General features: G+C 40.0%; 1 protein-coding gene across 1 annotated transcript in view; it reads left to right on the plus strand.

The window, feature by feature from the left end:
- KCNB2 (potassium voltage-gated channel subfamily B member 2) overlaps positions 1–23,276 on the plus strand; it is a 372,379-nt gene that overhangs the window by 50,910 nt on the left and 298,193 nt on the right. Inside the window, exon 2 of the mRNA XM_077270650.1 lies at positions 1,809–2,506. Coding sequence (XP_077126765.1) covers positions 1,928–2,506 — 579 coding nt within the window. The 5' untranslated portion in view covers positions 1,809–1,927. The remainder of the gene's footprint in view (positions 1–1,808; positions 2,507–23,276) is intronic.

Raw genomic sequence — 23,276 nt, forward strand, 5'->3', positions numbered from 1 at the left:
TGACATTTACGTGGACTACATTAGGTATTTTGAGTCAGGCTTGGGTAGGGAGGCATCATTCTAGCCTAAGACAGACATGACATCAACGTGGTTGTATGTAACTTTATTCACACAATCAGTAGGAAATATGCAATCAGCTTTTTTAATTCAGGTTATAGTTCCTATTATAACAATAGTTTCTAAAAGAGCAATCACTAATATAATTAGAGTACCTGCCATAAACAGCAATCAGTAGCCCACTAATAGATCCACAGTGCATTGGGGGAGCGTGAGACATCACCATCATGTTATTAACAATATGCTACTGCTGAGGGAACTTACTCAAAAGTAATATTACTTTCTGGTCGGTTCACTTAAGGTGAACCTGTATTTTAACATCCCCCAGGTTATTTTTTACAAACCGTATCTGGTCTGTTATTCCTTCTCTTTAAAACAGTGAAAGCCAGAACAGGTGGTGCAGTATATTTGTCTAAGGCTACAGTATGTTCTCACAATGAGCTTTTGGGGAGTTTTTGAAGTTGTGGATTTTCTGCACCATTTCTGCACACATTAGGTAAAATAAGTCACTTGCATTGTTACAAAAATACGCAGCATAAAAAACTCACCAAAAACTTATTGTGTTAACGTAGCCTAAATGTAATGTAAAAACTGTTCTCAAACTTCAGGAGATCCTAGAAAAGCTTACATTACCGTATCCACCTGTAGTGCAGGTCAGTGGTGTAGCCAATGGCACCACTCAGACTTGTAACCCCTACGGAATGAATTCTGCTAGGTTTGATGAACTATTTTTGGGGTATATTTTGTGGCTGGGAGAGTTTCGGCCATTTGTTGTATCTTACATTAGACAATTTATCAAATTAAGTAGAACCTTGAGATTCTGTAATAGATGTGAATAATAGGAAGTAATTGTTCATCTCCAATATTGCCACCTAAAGAATCACATTCACAAGTCTTGGTAATGATAAGATGGAAAGGTCAGCCATTACTGCACTGCAAAAATATGGCAAAAATCATATGTTCAGTCGTGCTCAAAAGTTTACATACCTTGGCAGAATTTTTGCTTTCTTGGCCTTTTTTCAAAGAATATGAATGATAAAATCAAAACTTTTTCTCCACTCATGGTTAGTGCTTGGGTGAAGCCATTTATTGTCAAACTACTGTGTTTTCTCTTTTTAAATCATAATGACAATCCAAAGCATCCAAATGACCCTGATTAAAAGTTTAAATATCCCATTTCTTAATACCGTGTATTGCCCCCTATAACATCAATGACAGCTTGAAGTCTTTTGTCGTAGTTGTGGATGAGGTTCTTTAATTTCTCAGATGGCAAAGCTGCTCAATCTTCTTGGCAAAAAGCCTCCAGTTCCTGTAAATTCCTGGGCTGTCTAGCATGAACTATGCACTTGAGATCTCCCCAGAGTGGCTCAATGATATTGAGGTCAGCAGACTGAGATGGCCTCTCCAGAACCTTCACTTTGTTCTGCTGTAGTCAATGGCAGGTTGACTTGGCCTTGTGTTTTGGATTGCTGTCATGTGGGAACGTCCAAATACGTCCCATGTGCATCTGCAAAAATTTGTTCACAGTTATACTCTTCACCATTATAGCTGTCTTCAGATAGACAGATCTAGTACAGGTCATATCTTACCCTTCCCTGCAGCCCATACTCCTCTGAACATTTGCCATCCCACAACCGTTATTGATAAATAACCATGCATTTTTTGTGTGCAAAATCTTGATTTAGAAACTATGTGTGTGATCTTCTTACTTTCGTAAAATTGTCATTAATCTGTCTTTCTGTATATTGCAGCTTGAATTGTGGGTCTCTCTATATTATCGGTAACCAGCCTAAATTTTGTGAAATCTCTTCTGCATTTCCCATGACGACCTACTCGAAGAAGCTCGACTAAGCCCTGTGTGTTACACAATATGGCAGAAAAGGTCCCACCAGGGCTCAACAGAAAGTCCTCAAGGTCCACTCTTTCTCTTCCACCAGAGCCAGTGGAGATAATTCGAAGTAAAGCATGTTCTCGGAGGGTGAAAATAAATGTAGGAGGCTTAAACCACGAGGTCTTATGGAGGACTTTAGACCGACTACCAAGGACTAGACTAGGAAAGCTAAGAGACTGCAACACTCATGAGAGTCTACTGGAAGTATGCGATGACTACAATCTAAACGAGAATGAGTATTTTTTTGATCGCCACCCAGGAGCTTTTACTTCTATATTAAATTTCTATAGGACAGGGAAGCTACATATGATGGAGGAGATGTGCGCACTGTCATTTGGCCAGGAGCTGGACTACTGGGGAATTGATGAAATATATTTGGAGTCTTGCTGCCAGGCCAGATATCATCAGAAGAAAGAACAAATGAATGAGGAGCTGAGAAGAGAAGCAGAGACTTTGAGAGAGAGGGAAGGAGAAGAATTCGATAATACTTGTTGCCCGGAGAAACGGAAGAAGCTTTGGGACCTACTGGAAAAGCCAAACTCATCAGTAGCTGCAAAGGTAATATACACTATGATCACCCCATGCAATTACACCGCTCTGTAAATAATATGTAACCTCTTTGGAGAGGGGGTGTTTTTGCTTGTGCAACAGGTTTTACTGCAGTCCTATGTAAAAGATAAATGATACATTATGATATCTGCTGCGTCTGTATGATCACATCATTTTTAATATACCAGATGAAAAAAATATATCATATATCTTTTGCTTCCTGGATTTTGATTAGAGAGGCTCTCTTATTTTTATAATACTTTTGGATGAAAATATTGTACATATATTATCACCGCAGTCATACGTGTCTGCCTCCATTACATATGTACAAGTCTTAACCCTATCGTCTCTGTGTAAGTGCCACAGAACATGAGAGGTATAATAAATGGGTACAGTAGGCATCAGGTATGGGGAAGAGTGCAAACAACTACTATGTTCCTCATAATGTCAACTGCTTATTTTTTAAGGTTATGGTTACATGTTGAAGACTATCTGAAAACATTTTTCTTGCAGGTGGAAAATAATATTATGCTGCAATTATTTACCAGCTCTATTATTTTATGTGGCACAAGCTAACCGGTGCAATAACTGTCAGCCAAAGAAGACTATGCCTACCTGGCATCGTATGGCATTGCTACACATTGGGATCATCACCAATACAAAGTTGCATGTGCAAACCTAGAGTTTAGAATTGATTTACTAACTCAGAATACCTGTGCACCTTATGCCAAAAAACTGCTAAACATTAGAGATGAGTGGATTGCTTCATGCAATCCGGCCCACGGTCCAGGTCAGTGGTCATGGACAGGAGCTGCACAAATTTCCTGAATGTCTGGCTTCCCCAGCGTGCCACTTGATGGTCCAGCCAGGCGAGACACCCTATGTGCAGCATGCAGAGTACAGTCTCGCAAGTTCGGGTAATCATAAGCCAAGCCTGGGATCCAGAGGATAAGGAAATTCACCCAGCTTCTGTCAATGGCCAGAGAGCACTGACCTAGACCATGGATCGGGTTACACAGGTTGAAAAAAGACCTAGGTACATCAAGTTCAACCTTTCTCCACCTTTCTGTCACTAAATTATCTATAATTCACAATGTTATGTGTGCTGAGGAAATCACCGGCGCCAGTTTTAAAATCTTACAGTCTGCCATTACTGTTGTGATCCGCTTTTTGGCTCCCCTGGTGGTGGCTGGTGGTACTGGAGACTTGTGTGTGCTTTTCTTCCTCAGCTCACCTGCTTCCATCAGTTTTGGGAGTTCCCTATTTAGCCTTGCTCTCCAGTCACTTCCTTGCCGGTCATCATTGTAACCTGAGTCATTCAGTTGCATGTTCCTGCTACTAGTCTGCTGATCAGCTAAGTGGACTCTTGTCCTTATTGTTTTGTTTTTCTTGTCCAGTTTACAGTTTTGTCATTTCCTGTTACTGGATGCTCTTGTGGACTGAAATTGCCACTCCTGTGTCATGAGTTGACACAGGAGTCTTAAAGTAATTTCAGGATGGGTTTTTTGAAAGGGTTTTTCAGCTGACCGTGAAGTCCTCTTTTGTATCCTTCCTCTATCTAGTAAGTGGACCTCGCTTTGCTAAATCTACCTTCATACTGTGTATGTCTTTTCCTCTGAACTCACCGTTAATATACGTGGGGGCTATTATCATCTTTGGGGAATTTCTCTAGAGGTAAGCCAGGTCTGTTCCTTCCTCTTCCAGGCGTAGTTAGTTCTCCGGCTGGCGCATGGCATCTAGGCAGCCGTAGGAATGCTTCCTGGCTACTGTTAGTTGTGTGGTAGATTTAGGTCACGGTCAGCTTGAGTTTCCATCACCCGAGAGCTAGTCTGTTATTTTTGTGTTTCTGATGTTCCCATGCCATTGGGGAATCATGACACATTACTACCTCTTGTGGTCGGCATTCCACAGTCTGACTGCTCTAACTGTAAAGAACCCTTTCTTATTTAGCTGCTGGAATCACCTTTCTTCCACCTGTAATAAGTGCCCCCGGTCCTTAGTATGGTCCTTGGAAGGAACAAGTCATACACCAGTCCTTTGTACTGACCACACATGTATTTATACATATAAATAAGATCCCCTCTGAGGTGTCTTTTTTCTAAGCTAAACAAGCCCAACTTTTCCAAGCTCTCATCATATAAGAGGCCTTCCATCCCTTGTAATAATCTAATTGCCCGCCTTTGAACTGACTAACTTCTGTTTCTTTTTTAAAATGTGGAGCCAAAAACTGGATCCCATATTCTAGATGTGGCCTTATAAAGGGGGGTAACAATACGATGGGATAACAGGATTTTATCTCTCTTTTTATACATCCTAAAATTTTGTTTGCTTTTGCGGCTGCTGCTTGACATTGAGTACTGATGGTCAGCTTACTTGTAACCAGAATACACAAGTCCTTCTCCTGTTCTGTAGTCCCGAGTATACTCCCATTTAATGTATATGCAGCTATAGGATTACTCCGTCCTAGGTGCATTACTCTACATTTATCTAGATTAAACCTCATCTGCCAAGTGTTTGCATCTTCTTCAGATCCTTTTGCAATCTTGTAATGTCAAGGTCAGATTTTAGTATCCTACATAGTTTGGCGTCATCAGCAGAGTGACACTTTACTCTCAATCCCATCCACAAGGTCATTAATAAAGATATTAAAAAAGAATCGGTCCTAGCACAGATCCCTGCAGTCCCCACTGCTGATTATATCCCATTTAGAGAACGCACCATTTATGACGACGCTTTGTTTCCGGTCATTTAGCCAATTCCTTACCCATCTGCAGATAGTTTCCCCCAGTCCTTGTTTCTGTAGCTTCAGTGTAAGGCTGTTGTGTGGCTTGCAGAAAGCAATCCACTCATTTCTAGAGAACATGCCATACACCATATACATGAAGGGTTAGACACATTTTGTGATAAGTAGCATGGATTTTAGGAAAACAGGTGTGACTTTGTGAAAACGTTTGGTGTAATATTATACAAAAGGGTCTAAATATGCTCCAAGTTTATCATCCAGCATGAGCCACCCACTGTAATAAATGTGATGCATTTTCAAACTGTCTATCATAAGATTAAACAGGGTTAGTAATTCTAGCCCATTGCTCCTATATGTATTCCATCATTATTGCAAATGGGAGGCTTAAATAAATGGGTCTATACAAACATGGCGGCTTTCTTTCACATTTCTTCATTGGCTGTGTGTGCAGCTTATCTCCATTCACATGAATGGGACTGAGTTTTAATACCAGAACTAGTCTGCGGATAAAAGTGATTCTGTTTCTAGAAGGATCGAACACTAGGTAACACAAAATGTTATCCTTTTATAGAATTTTAAAATGAAGGAACATGTAAAGAAGATAATAGCCTACAAAGGTCTCATTTAGAAAGCTACTAGACCACATGTATTTTATTTTTACCACTGTCAAGTGACTAAAAGGCACTGGGGTATTTCAGAGAAAATTTGCTGTTTTTACACTTTCCAGAGCGGTATTAATTATATATATATATTGGAAGACAATACTTTAGCTTCCACTCTCTATTTAGTGGCATATATGGTTCTCTAAGGCCCCTTTCACATTGCGTTCTTCCTAACGCTCATGGTCCTGTCGGGGCTAACGTCCAAACCCACCACACAACGGAATACGGGTGTATGCGCCAACATGGCCATTGACTATGATGGGGCCAACAGAGCGAAGGTGTGCTCTGACGTGCATAACTGCTCGAAGCAAACAGTCAGAGGTAGCAGACTGTGTCTGATTGTCCGCCTCCAGTAGTCATATACGCCCAAAAATGGTGCATGTCAGAGTTCAGAGTGCACGTTACCTCTGTCAACCCCATCATAGTCAATGGCCAATTCGTTGCATACCCCTGAATCCCATTTTGCTAGGGTTTTGGATGTAAGCCCCAACGGGACCACTGAACATGGGGCAAAGCGCAATGTGAGACACCCTAACAAGCAAATCCCACAAAATGCCACCAATTTGCTTTTCTTGGCTTCAGTGTGAAATATAAAGACATAATGCTGAAATCACCTCCAGACATGAAAATGATAACTAATATTTTACCCTTATAAAACCATTTTCCATAGTGACATTTAAGTGGTGAGCTTGAGAAAGGCCAGATCTTATAAATGACCGCAGCAGTCACTGCTCAGAGGACACCATGCTCCAGAAAACTCTTACATTAAAAGGAGACTTTAAGTTTTAGGAACTTTTAGAAAATCAGTAGAATAAAATGTAGACTTGAGAGAGCTTCGTTACAAGTTTCGGTACAGCTAGCACAGACCGAAAACAGCATTGTGTGACTGCTGTCAAGCAACTGTCAGCACACGTCAACCCATTGTACATCAGTCTTTTGAAATTTTTGTTGCTAAGGTTACTGCTTAGCAACCAGAGATTTTTTATTTCCTTGTCATAAATCCCTAGTAACCATGGCCTCCAATTACTGTGACTAGAGTAGCATTGTTAGTATAAAAAATGCCAAAACATTAGCTGAATTTGACAGTAGTCGCTACGTGCTTTCCTGCCCCAGCTCCTCCACAGCTCTGGCCATATTGGCATGAAAACACAGAAAGTAACAATATTTTTGTGACTTTTTAATGCATTTTACACCAGTTTTATGGCATAAAAGCTTTGCTGAATCAACCCCTATGTGTCTTGGCTGATTATTCTGAGGACAGTCTTTGGCAGCTTCACCCTGCCTATTTCTCTAGAGTGTCAGGTCTCTACCTATGTTTGAGCATAAGGAGAGACTTGTCAGTCTAAGGGATCAGTACAGGGAGAAACCGCTAAGGACTGACCCGAAACTAGTCAATCACAACACATAGTCCCGGGGCAGATTTTCTCTGAAACGATGCTGTGTTTTAGATTAAAACATATACTGCTGCTATAACGGTCATAGAATCATAGAATCATAGAATGGTAGAGTTGGAAGGGACCTCCTGGGTCATCTGGTCCAACCCCCTGCTCAAAGCAGGATTCACTAAATCATCCCAGACAGATGTCTGTCCAGCCTCTCTGTAAAGACTTCCATTGAAGGAGAACTCACCACCTCTCCTGCCAGACTATGTTTCATGTTGCCCATGGTTTGGACACCATGAAGCAGATGACAGGTTTCTTTTAAAGCATAATCCATTCCACGGTGCTACTCATGTGAAGAGGGTTTACATACATAAGATATAAAAGTATATACAATAAACATAATTTGCAAAGTATAGGGGAAGGCGACAGTAGGTCAGATGGCTGGAGGTAGCTGAGGTGGTAATGAGGTGGTAGCAGGTTTACTGAAGGATGTAGGCCTTTCTGAGTGGGTTTTCCAGTTGTACTTCATAGAATCATAGAATGTTACAGTTGGAAGGGACCTCTAGGGCCATTGTGTCCAACCCCCTGTTCAGTGCAGGATTCAGTAAACCATCTCAGACAGATGTCTGTCCAGCCTCTGTTTGAAGGAGAACTCACCCCCACTTGAAGGTTTCAGTCATGGTTGACAATCTAATGTGCTGAGATAGCAAGTTCTAGAGTACAGGGAATGCATAACAAATGTTTTCAAGATGGAATGCAGTCGATAGGAGAGCAAAGACAAATGTTATGTCCATGGTCACTTTTTGAGAGAAACCCTGAATACTTGAGATTATCATAGTCATTGCTATTGCAGAAGGGACATGAGCCTTACCGAGCCAGAGGGCCAAACCGCAGTCATCACTCCAAGGTAGTATACATTACACACTGAACTCTGAGTATTTATTTCACATTTCATGCTACGTCTTTCTAAGTATAGTCCAGGAATACATGGCAGAATGCATCATTTATTCATCTCATACTCTCGCTTCAACTCATTAGTCAATAAAAGAATAAAAGCGTTTGACGTACTTGTCCACTAAGTTGTAAATAATTGAGTCTGTATTGGGTCTGTACTTCATCAACCAGTTGGATTACTGATGGGTTTGTCAGCCAAATGCCAAATAAACCTTATTTTCTTGATGAATTTCGTGCTGTATCTGATTTTCAGCACCTACTTTATTTGTCTAATGGGAATATTCTTTTGCAAGCTTTTCAGAAATGTACTTTGCCCAGAGCGGTGTAAATAAATGTTTATATTATTGTCAGGCTTGGGAAGAGAGCCTGAGTGTTCTGGAGACACTAAGCATTTACGTACGCTGTCACCGCCACAGAGTGTTATGGTCCAAATACATACCAGAATAAGCGCCATCTCTGACATCAGGATTTACAAAGTTACTTACAATACAGAAAATTGAAAAGGAAAAAAAATAAGGAGTTTGCTATATTCACTCTGAAATTTCAATAAGACTTCTGATAAGATCTTCAATACATTTGGTGCCTTCAATGTAAATGACTCACCCTCTTAGGTCATTATTTCGTATAGCGTGTGACCCACAATTCTTAGCACGATCACATGACAGAAGGATGGTATAATTACGGCGCTCTTTGCTTTCGGAATTCAGAAAAGAATTGTGGGTGGAAACGTAGAATAATGAAAAAGAACTACTTACACAAATGACATACGGAGGTGGATCATTTACATCGAAAGCAAAGCAGTAGCTAGGAATTCCAGCTAGTAAAGAGGAAAAAAAGATGTATTACCCCTAGATTTACACAATGGGACTTGTTTTGATGACAGATTCTTTTTGGTTTATTGTAGAGTCTGTTTTTTTCTCTGGATAGCTATGCACTATGCCACCATGTAGCGCTCTATGCGGCACAGTTGTAAAGATTTTGCTCCTTCAAAAAAAAACTTGCTTATGTAATATAGTGTCAATGCTGTAGAAATAGGCCTATGGAAAAATGCAGAGAAAAATCCATATGACTTAGATTGATGCTCAAGGCACAGAACAAACATAAAAGTGCATGAGCATGGAATAAGGAAACTACACAGAAGTTATCAGAGATAATAAATGTTTCTCCCGAAATTGTTTCCACCCAATGGAAATCTGGTCGATCAAAAAATTGTTTCTAAATGTTGGCGTTTTCCATCATGGAAAAGATTGTAGTCGTGTTTTCTGCATGCACAAGTTTCAGAAGAACCAAAGTAGGTGTAGGGTCATATGATCATTATCTTCACATCTAAGAAAAACGGTTCGATTATTCTTATCAGTCTCTTTTCAGTTTTGCACCAGAGTGGCATCAGTTTATCTCGGACATGGAGAGATAAAAAAAAAGTTTCTCCACCTTCTCCATTCTGTCAGTCCATGAAAATCAGACCACACATGTGATTGTGGCCAATTTTTTCATGGACACATAGACTTGCACTGATGATTACGATCCAACACACAGATCAAAGTTGGACGGGTCCAATTTTTTTTACTCGGTCCAAGGAAAAAATTGGACATGTTCACAGCCCCATAGAATATTATAGGTATGAGTGCTATCCATAAAACCACAGATAACACCCATCTGAGAAAATCTGCTGTGTGCACAGGCCATAAATGTTAAAATATTGGACGATTCATCCCATGCTATGCTCAGTGCTTTGTCTATGTGTTTAATTCAGAAAACACTACACATACGGCATGTTATCACCGGGAAGCAGAAAAGTCACAGACTGATGACAGGAGCAATCTATCAGTACCACCAAGTGGCTGCTGACTGAAGCAATGAATGCGTACTTATGTGAGGGCACGTAGAATAACTTTACATTATGAAGTGACTAACTTATACTGGCCACTTTGTCATTCCACTTATAATATCTTTGCCTATTTTCAACATGTCCTTGTCACATACAGCCAGAAAACCAGAACACTGACAATGGTTACAGTCTGTCTTGGTCTGTTTTTTTGGCTTTAGTTGAGTATTATAGACATTTATCCAATCATTATTCTATGGACACGTGGTCACTATTATAAACAGTTCATAGTGGTGATGATAGACAGAAAGAGAATCAATCTGATGGAGGAGAGAGATGCTAAACCCATTGGGTCAGAACTGATGAACTTTGTTTCACTGGCTCAAAAATTTATCAGACCTTTTATAAGGCAAAATCTTCTTTAAATGGAATGTCGTTGAAACATGTTGGAAGATTGCATTGACATGTCAGAAGATCATTTTCTTTAAGGCTACGTTCCCACAATGAGCTTCTCACGAGTTTTTGATGCTGCAGATTTTCTGCACCATTTCTACAAATATTAAGTAAATTAGGTTATTTGAGTCTTTTCATTGCGTTTTTGAGTGAATTTTTTGTCACTTTTTGAGGAGGATTTGAAAAGTTTCCTCTCAGTTTCTGCTCCAAAACCACTCTGTGTGTACATACCCAGTTTTTGAACACCTCAAAAATCTTCATGGAAACATAGCCATAGATGTCATTAGATGAGCTTTTACTATGGCGCTAATCTCAGTTTTGCTGGATCAGAAATTTGAGCACATTTTTCTTCTTCATACCTCGGTGCAGGTGCTTTCCAAGCAGCTTCCAATATCTTAGATTCCCGTGATGATAAAACTGGTGGAGTGTGATAAGTTGTAAGTGAGGGCCATTAATTAGTACAGTAGGGCGGTGTACATGAAGCCTACACATAAAATGGCTGCAGCTCTGCGCTACAGAGATGTGACGTGCCATACTACACTGAACACTGAAGGCACTCTTCGTGATACCTCATCTAATGGACCATAGAAGATTATTTTTCTCCTGGAATCAGGATAGATCCAAAAGAAAAAAAAACCTCCTTGTGCCTCCATATGGCATCAGAGTCCCATAGACATCTTTGAGAGACCTTGCTCAGGTTCGAGAAAGGAAATATATATATACATACACACATATATACATAAATACATATACACACACATTATATATATATACAGGGGTTGGACAAAATAATGGAAACACCTGGAAACATCAACAAAAGTTAGTTTAATATGGTGTAGGTCCACCTTTTGCGGCGATTACAGCCTTAATTCTTCAAGGTAAGGATTCATACAAGGTGTGAATTGTTTCCAAAGGAATTTTAGCCCATTCTGCAGTTAAAACACCCTCCAGTTCTTTGAGCAACGATGGCGGCGGAAATCGACGTCTAACTTGAATCTCTAAAATCGACCATAAATGCTCTATAATGTTGAGGTCTGGGGATTGTGGGGGCCAGATGAGATGCTCAACTTCATTAGAATGTTCCTCGTGCCTTGCTTTAACGATTCTAGCTGTATGAATTGGTGCATTATCATCCTGAAAGATGGCGTTCCCCTCCGGGAACAGTGCTTGAACCATTGGATGCACTTGGTCGCCCAAAATGCCTAAATAATCTCGGCTGTTAATTCTTCCATGAAGGAATATCATTGGCCTGGCGGATCTCCATGAAATAGCACCCCAGATCACCACAGAACCTCCGCCATGTTTTACGGTTGGGAGAAGGCAGTCTGGATGGAATGCTTCTTTCGGCTGTCTCCAAACGTACACTCGGCCGGAGGTCAGAAATAGGGTAAACGATGTTTCCTCTGAGAATATCACATGTTTCCACTGCTCGAGGGACCGATTCTGGAGGCTTCTACACCACTCTAAACGCTTGGAAACATTTGTCATTGAGAGCAGCGGTTTTCTAATTGCAGCTCTTCTGTGGAATCCAGATTTGTGCAGCTCCCGACGAACAGTTTTCGTGGAAACTGGGTTCTGTAGGTGTTCATTGAGCTCAGCAGTGATTTTCGGAGCCGTGGTCTTGCGATCCTCTCTCACAATTCGCTTTAGAGTCCCACGGTCTCTCTCAGTCAACTTTGACTTTCAGCCGGACCTGTGCTTTGCTGTGGACATTTTTCCTTCTCTTTCAAACACAGTCATTACTTTGGAGACAGTACCTCTTGACACGCCAAGCATTCGGGCACTTTCTGTTACACTAGGGCCTGCCATACGAGCACCAACAATTTGGCCTCTTTGAAAATCCGAGAGGTCTGCCATTGGTATCAGGTTTTCATGAATGTTCTTACAATTCTGCAAATTATGATGCCAAAACGTTAGGTGTTTCCATTATTTTGTCCAACCCCTGTATGTATATATATATATATATATATATATATATATATATATACATATATATATATATATATATATATATATATACACTCACCGGCCACTTTATTAGGTACACCATGCTAGTAACGGGTTGGACCCCCTTTTGCCTTCAGAACTGCCTCAATTCTTCGTGGCATAGATTCAACAAGGTGCTGGAAGCATTCCTCAGAGATTTTGGTCCATATTGACATGATGGCATCACACAGTTGCCACAGATTTGTCGGCTGCACATCCCAAAGATGCTCCATACAAGGCAGGATGGATCCATGCTTTCATGTTGTTTACGCCAAATTCTGACCCTACCATCCGAATGTCGCAGCAGAAATCGAGACTCATCAGACCAAGCAACGTTTTTCCAATCTTCTACTGTCCAATTTCGATGAGCTTGTACAAATTGTAGCCTCCGTTTCCTGTTCTTAGCTGAAAGGAGTGGTACCCGGTGTGGTCTTCTGCTGCTGTAGCCCATCTGCCTCAAAGTTCGACGCACTGTGCGTTCAGAGATGCTCTTAGGCCTACCTTGGTTGTAACGGGTGGCGATTTGAGTCACTGTTGCCTTTCTATCAGCTCGAACCAGTCTGCCCATTCTCCTCTGACCTCTGGCATCAACAAGGCATTTCCGCCCACAGAACTGCCGCTCACTGGATTTTTTTTCTTTTTCGGACCATTCTCTGTAAACCCTAGAGATGGTTGTGCGTGAAAATCCCAGTAGATCAGCAGTTTCTGAAATACTCAGACCAGCCCTTCTGGCACCAACAACCATGCCACGTTCAAAGGCACTCAAATCACCTTTCTTCCCCATACTGATGCTCGGTTTGAACTGCAGGAGATTGTCTTGACCATGTCTACATGCCTAAATGCACTGAGTTGCCGCCATGTGATTGGCTGATTAGAAATTAAGTGTTAACAAGAAGTTGGACAGGTGTACCTAATAAAGTGGCCGGTGAGTGTATATATATATATATATATAGTTCAACAGGTTAAGGGGGATATATGCAGACACATGCCCCGTGCCATATCCCTAACGCAGCAGAGACAAGGATCCTTTTTCTTGTGAACATTGGTTGGATTTCCAGTGTTTGTTTCCATATGTATATAATGCTTTGCATATATTTGGTTTGTAAATGTCTTAAAAGCAGATCTAGTGATAATAGAAATAGCACAGTAGTAGGGTTTCTCCAAACAATCATGTGATAAATATTCAGTAATAAAAGCTGCACAGATGTTAATGTCATTGCTTGTGTTAAGGTTATGGTGATTTTTGACTAAAAGGCAAGCTACAACAATTTAAAAGTGATCTGCTATCAGATTTCACAATATAATTTGTGTTCTTAATTAAATTTAATTAAACAGACCTGATGTGCATGATGCACTTACTTTGAAAATCATGTTAGAATAGCTATACAATATTGAAATGAAAATGAGCCTCTTGTTAAATGTTTATTTCAAAATGAGACAGGGACTTTATCAGAAAGGATTATACAGCCATTCTGACTTGGACCCGAATGTAAGTACACCAGTCTCACCAGGTCTAAGTTCTGTTTAATAATGCACAGCCTCATCAGAGGTGTATAATAATGCACAGTATGCAGCTTATATTGTGAATTCGGGGGACAAATCTGCCATAATTGATAACATTCTTAAATAAGTTCCTGCTGAAAACAATAGATGTACATTATATTGCTAACCATAGAAATATATGGCATGCACTTAGCCCCATGGATATACAGTGGCATGTAAACGTTTGGGCACCCCTGGTCAAAATTACTATTGTGAACAGTTAAACAAGTTGAAGATGAAATCATCTCTAAAACCCTGCCTGGTTTGTACCTAGTAGAACCCCCTTTTGCAAGTATCACAGCTTCTAAACGCTTTTTGTAGCCAGACAAGAGTCTTTCTATTCTTGTTTGAGGGATTTTCATCCATTCCTCCTTGGAAAATTCTTCCAGTTCTGTGAGATTCCTGGAGCATCTTGCATCCTCTGCTATTTTGAGGTCTATTCACAGATTTTCAATGATGTTCAGATCAGGGGACATACCACTGTATCCACTTAGCCCTATAGATTTACTGTATGTAGCTAACATAATATTGCTTGTCAGGCACAAAGCCTTATAGATATACTCTCATACCTCTCAACTTTGAAAAATAAACATATAGTGGGACACGTACTGCAGCACATTTTTTATTTTGTGCTATGCAAGTGCCCTAACCTTGCCCAATCCTTTATATGTGCCCTCAAAGAAATAGTACTCCTAGTGAGGCCAATTAGTGTTCTGACAGAGTATCTTGCCTCTTTCATGGACCCTCACAGTGCCCCTTCAATACAGTATGATGCCCACACAGTGCCCCTCGTTAGAGTGCCTTCATGGTACAGTTCCCCACACACCATTCTATGCCTGCTGTGAGGCAGTGAGGGGATCATATGTGAGGGTCCCCCACCCAGGATGCGGACTGAGTCCTATTAAACCCGCTGGAGTGCCTTGTGTTCACAGCGGGACGTCTGTGAGTCACAAGGCAAAATAAAAGAAAGAGTGGATTGGGTACAAGTAGAGACTCAGTCAGATTTTTAGGAAAACCCGGTAAGTGCTTTTATTTTTAGAGGGATTTGCAGGTTTGGTAGTGGGGTGAATCCCTCTCTCCACTCCGCGTTTTGGAAGTGGTCTATGGCCACGATTCTATTTAAATCTGTCAGTTTTGCCTTGGGTGTGTCAGCTTGGAGTTTGCAAGCTGCAGAACAGCAGGCTCTGTGCAACCCAGGTCTGTGTGAAGCTAACATAGAGCCAGGGACTACCAGGCGTTTTTTGGACATTAAAGACATTTGCTTTAAATTTTTCTATGGTCCCTGCCTATCTGTCACACTGCACCAACCCCACTGCACTACACCACATAGTACATTATATGACGGGTTCCCATAAAAGCAAATGTGTCATCAGAAAAATGCTATTTTTTTATTTTATAATTTAAAAAACTCCTAATAATTTTTGCTAATTATAAAAAATTAGACATCTTGTAATATTCCCAATGGCCATTAGGCTTTGTAACAGATTCACACTTCCTGTTCTCAAACACCTTACTTTTCAGCAATTTTGTCATCATCACGGAATGACAATGTAAGGTGCATTACATAACACAGAATCCACCATTCACACTAGACGTTACAAATCACCTTCTCCCACTCCCTCCACAGTGGCCTTTACAGAGATCAGAGCATGCTCATTACATACTTCAGTACAATTTAATAGGGTCTGAATAACCGTATTGCTGCTAATGTCCAAGTACCCAACAGACAATGAGTCCAATATTAGTCTATATCTATGTCACAAGCATTGCTACATGATTTTTTTATTATTTCTGCAGCAAATCAACAGCTTAATCAAATAACCGCAACTGATCTCCATGTTGTGGATATTTTCCCAAGTAAATTGACCTGCAAAGCAGATTTTAAAATAGGCAGAGCCTTCCCTCCGTGGTTCATCTATGCAGATCTCACTTACTATAACCTATATCGATTTCCTTGTCTCGTGTGCACTTGATATATTGCAGTTCCATGAGTTTAGTCAATGAAATCACAACTATATTTTCTGTAGTGACATTCTGGGAAATCGGCCAAACTTAATGTTGGTATCTTTATATATTAGATATATTATTGGTTCATTATACTAAAAATAGTATATATATCTATATATCTATATATCTAATTGTCTAAGGGGTACTTCCATTTGTCTGTCTGTCTGTCTGTAACGGAAATTACACATCGCTGATTGGTTGCGGCCGCCAGGCCGCGACCAATCAGCGACGGGCACAGTCCGGCCGAAAATTAGTCCCTCCCTACTTCCATCCAGTCAGTGCCTGGCGCCCGCTCCATACTCCCCTCCAGTCAGCACTGACACAGGGTTAATGGCAGCTTAATGGACCGCGTTATGCCGCAGGTAACGCACTCTGTTAACGTTGCTATTAACCCTGTGTGACCAACTTTTTACTATTGATGCTGCCTATGCAGCATCAACAGTAAAAAGATCTAATGTTAAAAATAATAAAAAAACATAAAACCTGCTATTCTCACCTTCCGTCGTCCGCTGATGCGCGCGCGGCTGCTGCCAGCTTCTGTTCCCAGAGATGCATTGCGAAATTACCCAGAAGAATTAGCGGTCTCGCGAGACTGCTAAGTCATCTGGGTAATTTCGCAATGCATCGCTGGGAATGGAAGCTGGCGGCAGCAGCGCGCGCATCGGGACAGCTTTGCTGGACGCCGGCGGGTGAGCATATAACTATTTTTTATTTTAATTTTTTTTTTAACAGGGATATGGTGACCACACTGCTGTATACTACGTGGGCTGTGTTATATACTGCGTGGCTGCTACTGTATATACTATGTGGCCAGTGTTATATACTACTTGGGCAGTGTTATATACTGCGTGGGCTGTGTTATATACTGCGTGGCCTGTGTTATATACTGCGTGGGCTGTTATATACTGTGTGGGCAGTGCTATATATTATATGGGCTGTGTGGGCAGTGCTATATATTACATGGGCTGTGTTATATACTGCGTGGCTGCTATATACTACGTGGGCTGTGTTATATACTGCGTGGGCTGTGTTATATACTGCGTGGGCTGTGCTATATAATTCGTGGGCAGTGTTATATAATACTTGGGCAGTGTTATATACTGCGTGGGCTGTGTTATATACAGCGTGGCCTGTGTTATATACTGCGTGGGCTGTGTTATATACTGCATGGGCTGTTTTATATACTGCGTGGCCTGTGTTATATACTGCATGGGTTGTGTTATATACTGCATGGGCTGTGTTATATACTGTGTGGGTTGTTATATACTGCGTGGGCTGTGTTAAATACTTCATGGGCTGTGCTATATATTACATGGGCTGTTATATACTACATGGCTGTGTTATATACTTCATGGGCTGTGCTATATATTACATGGGGTGTTATATACTACATGGCTGTGTTATATACTGCGTGTTTGCTATATACTACATGGCTCCTATATACTACGTGGCCTGTGCTATATACTATGTGGCTGCTATATACATACATACATACATATTCTAGAATACCCGATGCGTTAGAATCGGGCCACCATCTAGTATATATATATATATATATATATATATATATATATATATATATATACAGTTATATGAAAAAGTTACTTACTAAAGCACTTTTTTTGGTTTTGTAACCTCATTGAGCTTTGAACTTCATAGCCAGGTGTATGCAATCATGAGAAAAGCTACTTAAAGTGGCCACTTGCAAGTTGTTCTCCTGTTTGAATCTCCTGTGTTCAAAGCTCAATGAGGTTACAAAACCAAAAAAAGTGCTTTACTAAGTCAGTAAAAAGTAGGTAGGAGTATTTAAAACAAGAAAATTATAGGGGGGGCCCATACTTATGCACCTGTCAAATTTTGTTTGAATGCAGATTGCACATTTTCTGTTAGTACAATAACCCTCATTTCAAGGCAGAAACATTACTGTGTCCAACAGTTATTAGATATATGAAACTGAAATAGCTGTTGTAAAAAAAAACAATTTTTATAAAACATTAAGCTCAAGGTAATAGGGGTGCCCAAACTTTTTCATATAATTGTATACAGTACAGAGCAAAGTATGGACACACCTTCTTATTTAAAGATTTTTCTGTATTTTCATGACTATGAAAATTGTACATTCACACTGAAGGCATCAAAACTATGAATTAACACATGTGGAATTATATACTCAACAAAAAAAGTGTGAAGCAACTGAAATTATGTCTTATATTCTAGGTTCTTCAAAGTAGCCACCTTTTGCTTTGATGACTGCTTTGCACACTCTTGGCATTCTCTTGATGAGCTTCAAGAGGTAGTCACCGGGAATGGTTTTCACTTCACAGGTGTGCCCTGTCAGGTTGTGGGATTTCTTGCCTTACAAATGGTGTTGGGACCATCAGTTGTGTTGTGCAGAAGTCTGGTGGATACACAGCTGATAGTCCTACTGAATAGACTGTTAGAATTTGTATTATGGCAAGACTATGGAATAGTCATGAAAATACAGAAAAATGAGAAGGTGTGTCCAAACTTTTGCTCTGTACTGTATATATATAGAGCAGCACCATTTATTAACTTACAAATGGGTGCAAGGCCTTAAAGCAAATGTCCAATTTGTACCATAATATAAGTCATATAGCAGGCAGCACTCCAAACAAACCAAGAACCAAAATGTTGCCATTTGGCTCAATAAAGGCAATTTTTTTTTTCAATTTAATCTTGCTTTGTTTGGAGTGCCGCCTTCTATATGACATATATATTTATATACATATATAAACTTATACATACAATTTATTTATACCATATATGCAGCAAAAATGGAGGCAGCACACCCTTTAATGAAACTTTGAAAAATACTTATTCCATGCCTATGCATTGTATGTAACATGTTGGATCTAACACAGAGCCTTTCTCAATGTGTATATATATATATATATATATATATATATATATATATATATATATATATATATACACTATATATACTTTTAGCTATTCCTAGTGTCTGATTCCTATAAACGAATAAACGTAAAATTTTAGTTATTTAGATGACTATAGTCCTCCTTGTACTTCTGTGGCCTTCATATGACATTCAGCCCAGTCATTGTCCTCCACATCCGTTACCAATGCGGGAGAAGTTGTGTTGAGGGAGTTGAGGGCACGCGTTGTTTGACTACATTGGTCATGGCTACAATCCCATCAGCTGCTGAGGGCAGGATATAATCAAGCCAATAAATATGAGAATGCTCTATCTGTGGTCCCTTCAACATGGAGAAAACAATAAAAATGAAGAATGTGAATTTATTTTGCTCGACCAATGGAACAAGCTCTGGTGAGTTGTAGCAGCATATTTTATTTGATGAAACATTGTAATAATTATATTTCCTTAGCTTATTTCTAACATAGTTTAACAGTAAACTTCATTTTTCAGACCATTGCAGCTTAAAACCTTTAAAGACCAGGGAATTTTTCATGTTTCTCTTTCGTTTTTTTCTCGCTTTTTTCCAAGAGCCATCATTTTTTATTTTTTCTGTCAACATAGGGCTTGTTTTTTGCATGACGAGTTGTAATTTTGAATGGCGCCATTCATTTCACCATGTAATGAGCTGAAACATGAGAAATAGATTCAAAGTGGGATGACATGATGAAAAAAGATGTTTTGGGGGGATTTTTCTTTTACAGAATTTATTGTGCAGTAAAAATGATCTAGAAACATGTTTGTCCAGGTCAGTCTGATTACGGCGATACCAAACAAACATTGCTTCTTAAGCAGTGAAAAAAACGGAATATTGTTAAAAAATTAGTTTTACTTACTAATTACTTTGTGTCACCATTTTCCAAGAGCCATAACATTTTACGTTTGTCGGTGATGCTGAGGGAGGGCATGTTTTTTGTGTGGTGAGCTGATAATTTTATTGACGTGAATTTTGTGTACATACTTTCTTTGAATGCTTATAATTACACCTGTAAACTTGAAAGGAGTCTCATCCGATTTATGGAAGAACCTAGTGCTCATCTGCACTGCCCCATTGGTCCGTGTGAGGTCCTGTCCGTTTTTTTCAGACAGCACTTGGACCGAAAATACAAATTTTGAGACTTTTATGTTTGCATCTTATTTTCAAGTTTACTTGGATTTTTTTTTTTCAAGAACATGGGTAACATTTTCCTTATCCAGATCTTTGACGCCATTTCATAATTTGCAACTTTTTCAAATGCTGTAAAATTGTTGTTCAATTGACCTCCAGCTAACTTGTGCAGTAGAAAATCTGTCTAATTTTATTTTTGCGCAGTTAAAGACGAATTTACGACATTTTTAAAGGTCATGCAACTATATGCTCTAATAGGGTGCAAAAAAGGTTAGGCAAAAAAAGAGCAAAGAACATTTTTGATGTCACATAAAATTCATTAACTGTCATGCACTATTTTGAAGAATTTGGGGAGAAAAAAGCAACGAATACCAAAAACAAAAAAAGAGAAAAGTCACTGAAAAAAAATCACAAATGATGAATTGTTGCTTTTGTTTATATGGACAAAGCTCTCTTCATGTAAAACCTTTTGTCCTAATAAAGTAACCTTTTAATGATAATAATATATTCTGGAGCAACTCAACCAATATTAAAAGGAACCTGTCATGTGAAAACCTCTATTAGCCTACAAATATCTGGCTAATCTGCAGGTTAATAGCATTCTGAATCTGCTCTGCGCCTGCATAAAGAGCCCCGCTGCCAGGAGTAAAATTAACTTTATTCTTCTTGGCAGCGCAAGTTCAGTCCCAACTTTATGTATAGAGAACAGTTGCTGTAACCTCGCCCCGCCGCTGACTGACACTCGCTGAGCATGGGGCCGGCTGTCAGTCATTGTGGGGGAGCGGTTACAGCCGCCGCTCTTTATACACAGAGTGATGACTGAAACCGTGCCGTTGCCACCCCATGACTGAAACCCAAACTCTGCCGGGGAAATAAAGTTAATTTCCTCCTGGCAGCGGGGCTCTCAGTATGGCTGTCAAGCAGATTCAGAATGCTATTAACCTGCAGATTAACCCCATATCTGCAGGTTAATAGCGTTTTTTCACGAGACCGTTTCCCTTGATGATATTTGGTGACTCCAATTGTTGAACCATCTCGCATATAATTGCTTGTCATCTAGGCAAATCCCTCATTGGTAGCCATTTTTCCGACATGATATTTAGGGCACTGGGAGCAATTTCCCGTTATGTACCTAGAATTGTTCCTTAATTACCCCTTTTCTTTTTCCACAGACCTGTATTGAATATAGAGAACTGCGTCCCATAAAGGTCATTCTGGCAATAACAACGGGGGCTTGCTTTAGCAGCATGATTTATATGAAGCCCCGCTATGACATCTGGTATCGTGTATCTATCGATTCTGTTATTTTAAAGATCTTGAAATATCCTGAAACAATATCTTACAACAATGGCTGATCTTTACTGCTGCTCCTGGAAAAGTTCCAACTTTCCTGCCTTCATGGTGAATCATTGTTTGATCTTCTGCACATGATAGGGGTCACATAGCTCATGAAGGAACAGTTGTGAGCACTGATGTCCTCTGCAGAAAATGCCTGCTATGTTACAAAGTTATGTTCCGAAATTCACATTATTAGTCACTCATTGCCACACTCTGCACACTGTCATGAGTGAAATATACTGTTAGCGTGGCTGACACAGCCAGAGGACTAGGAGGCAAAGTATGTCCTTCAGGAGTACCCCAGTGACCTTCTCCTAAAAGGCGTAGTCCCATCTCGTACATTTACGGCAGATGTATAGAATATGCCATACATGTGTACTAGACGTGGATCCTACTATTGGGTCCTGCATCTATCTCGAGAATGGGACCCCAATATATTTGACTCTGCTGTCAGTGGAGAACGTGGTTGGAATTCACAGTAATTTGTATTAAAAGTCCGACCATCTGTCTTACAGAAGCACACGTCATGACCCTGTTCTCAAGACAGAAGCAGGTGCCATTGGTAGGATCCACATCTACTATACATTTATTCTGCATAGGTCATAAATATTCGAGATGAGAAAAAAGAAGGGATTAAAAAAAAAAAGAATCAATCTAGTATCCAATAATCCATGTCCATTAGCATGAACACAGGGGCCACTTTCCTCAAGAAGTGCAACTTGCCCGAATACTAACAGTGTGTAATGGACAATTCGAGCGATTGTCAGGTGTCGAGCATGCGATTTGCATGTTTGCAGTTATGTGCCAACTAGTTTCTCATCTTCTTCTCTCAATTTTTCTCATTTGTCTGCGAAGAAAAGCAGATGAGAAACAGGTCTCACATGACTGGAAATATTCGAATCGTCATCAGTACGGGCTATCAGAGTGGGTTCTGGAGATATGGATCTAACCATGGAGGATCAACTTTGAATTGAATTTCTTGAAATTCACATTTCTATGTGAATGAGAACACTTTGCAATTAGATTTGCGATGATCACAAAAAATGACTTTCCGGCACCATTTCACATACTGTTGAAGCATCATAGAATAGTCTCATGACATTGTGAGTAGCTGCTCAGCCTTTTCCACCACATGGTCTATCTCTGCCTATCCGGTGGATTATCTGACATTGTACGGCTGGGGACACTACTTGTATATTCCCTGTTGAAAGAATGAGCTCTGTCGCATTATTTTTCTCTGGACGGCAGTGTTAGGAGACCTGAGTGCCTTAGCTTCCCCTGCTTAGTGTCCCTGGGATCATAGATTAGCGGATCCCTGAGGAGCACAGTACACTATTGCCGGACTGGCAGTTTGGTGAATCAAGAGATGGAATCCAGCTTTACGGTACAAAGTGGCAAAGTCATTTCAGTAAAATGATTATGCCCACTATACATCATACAGTATAGAATCAAATTGAATATTTTGGGGGGTTTGTGCTTTTCATGCAATTTCTGGCTTTCCAGTATTTCAATTTTTCTTTTATATATTTTTTGAGAAATTCAGCAAAGCTAGGGAATCTGAATTTCAAATCCACCCAACCCTATTTGTACATTATTTAGGATTCGTGCAGATGAGTGTATTTTTGGTCCAAGTCTAATCCAGCAAAATATCAGCTAGCACCTAGACCAATGTTATGCTAGGACTGTGGACTTGTCCTATTTTTTCCTCCGAGTCTGTCGGAGGAAAGAAATCACAGCATGTATGATTTGCATCCGTAAATCGGATTTTACTCAACCATGCAAGTCAATGAGTCTGTGGAAACCATCAGACTGCACTCAGATGA

This window comes from Ranitomeya variabilis, chromosome 6 (assembly GCF_051348905.1).
Source record: "Ranitomeya variabilis isolate aRanVar5 chromosome 6, aRanVar5.hap1, whole genome shotgun sequence".
Lineage (NCBI taxonomy): Eukaryota > Metazoa > Chordata > Amphibia > Anura > Dendrobatidae > Ranitomeya > Ranitomeya variabilis.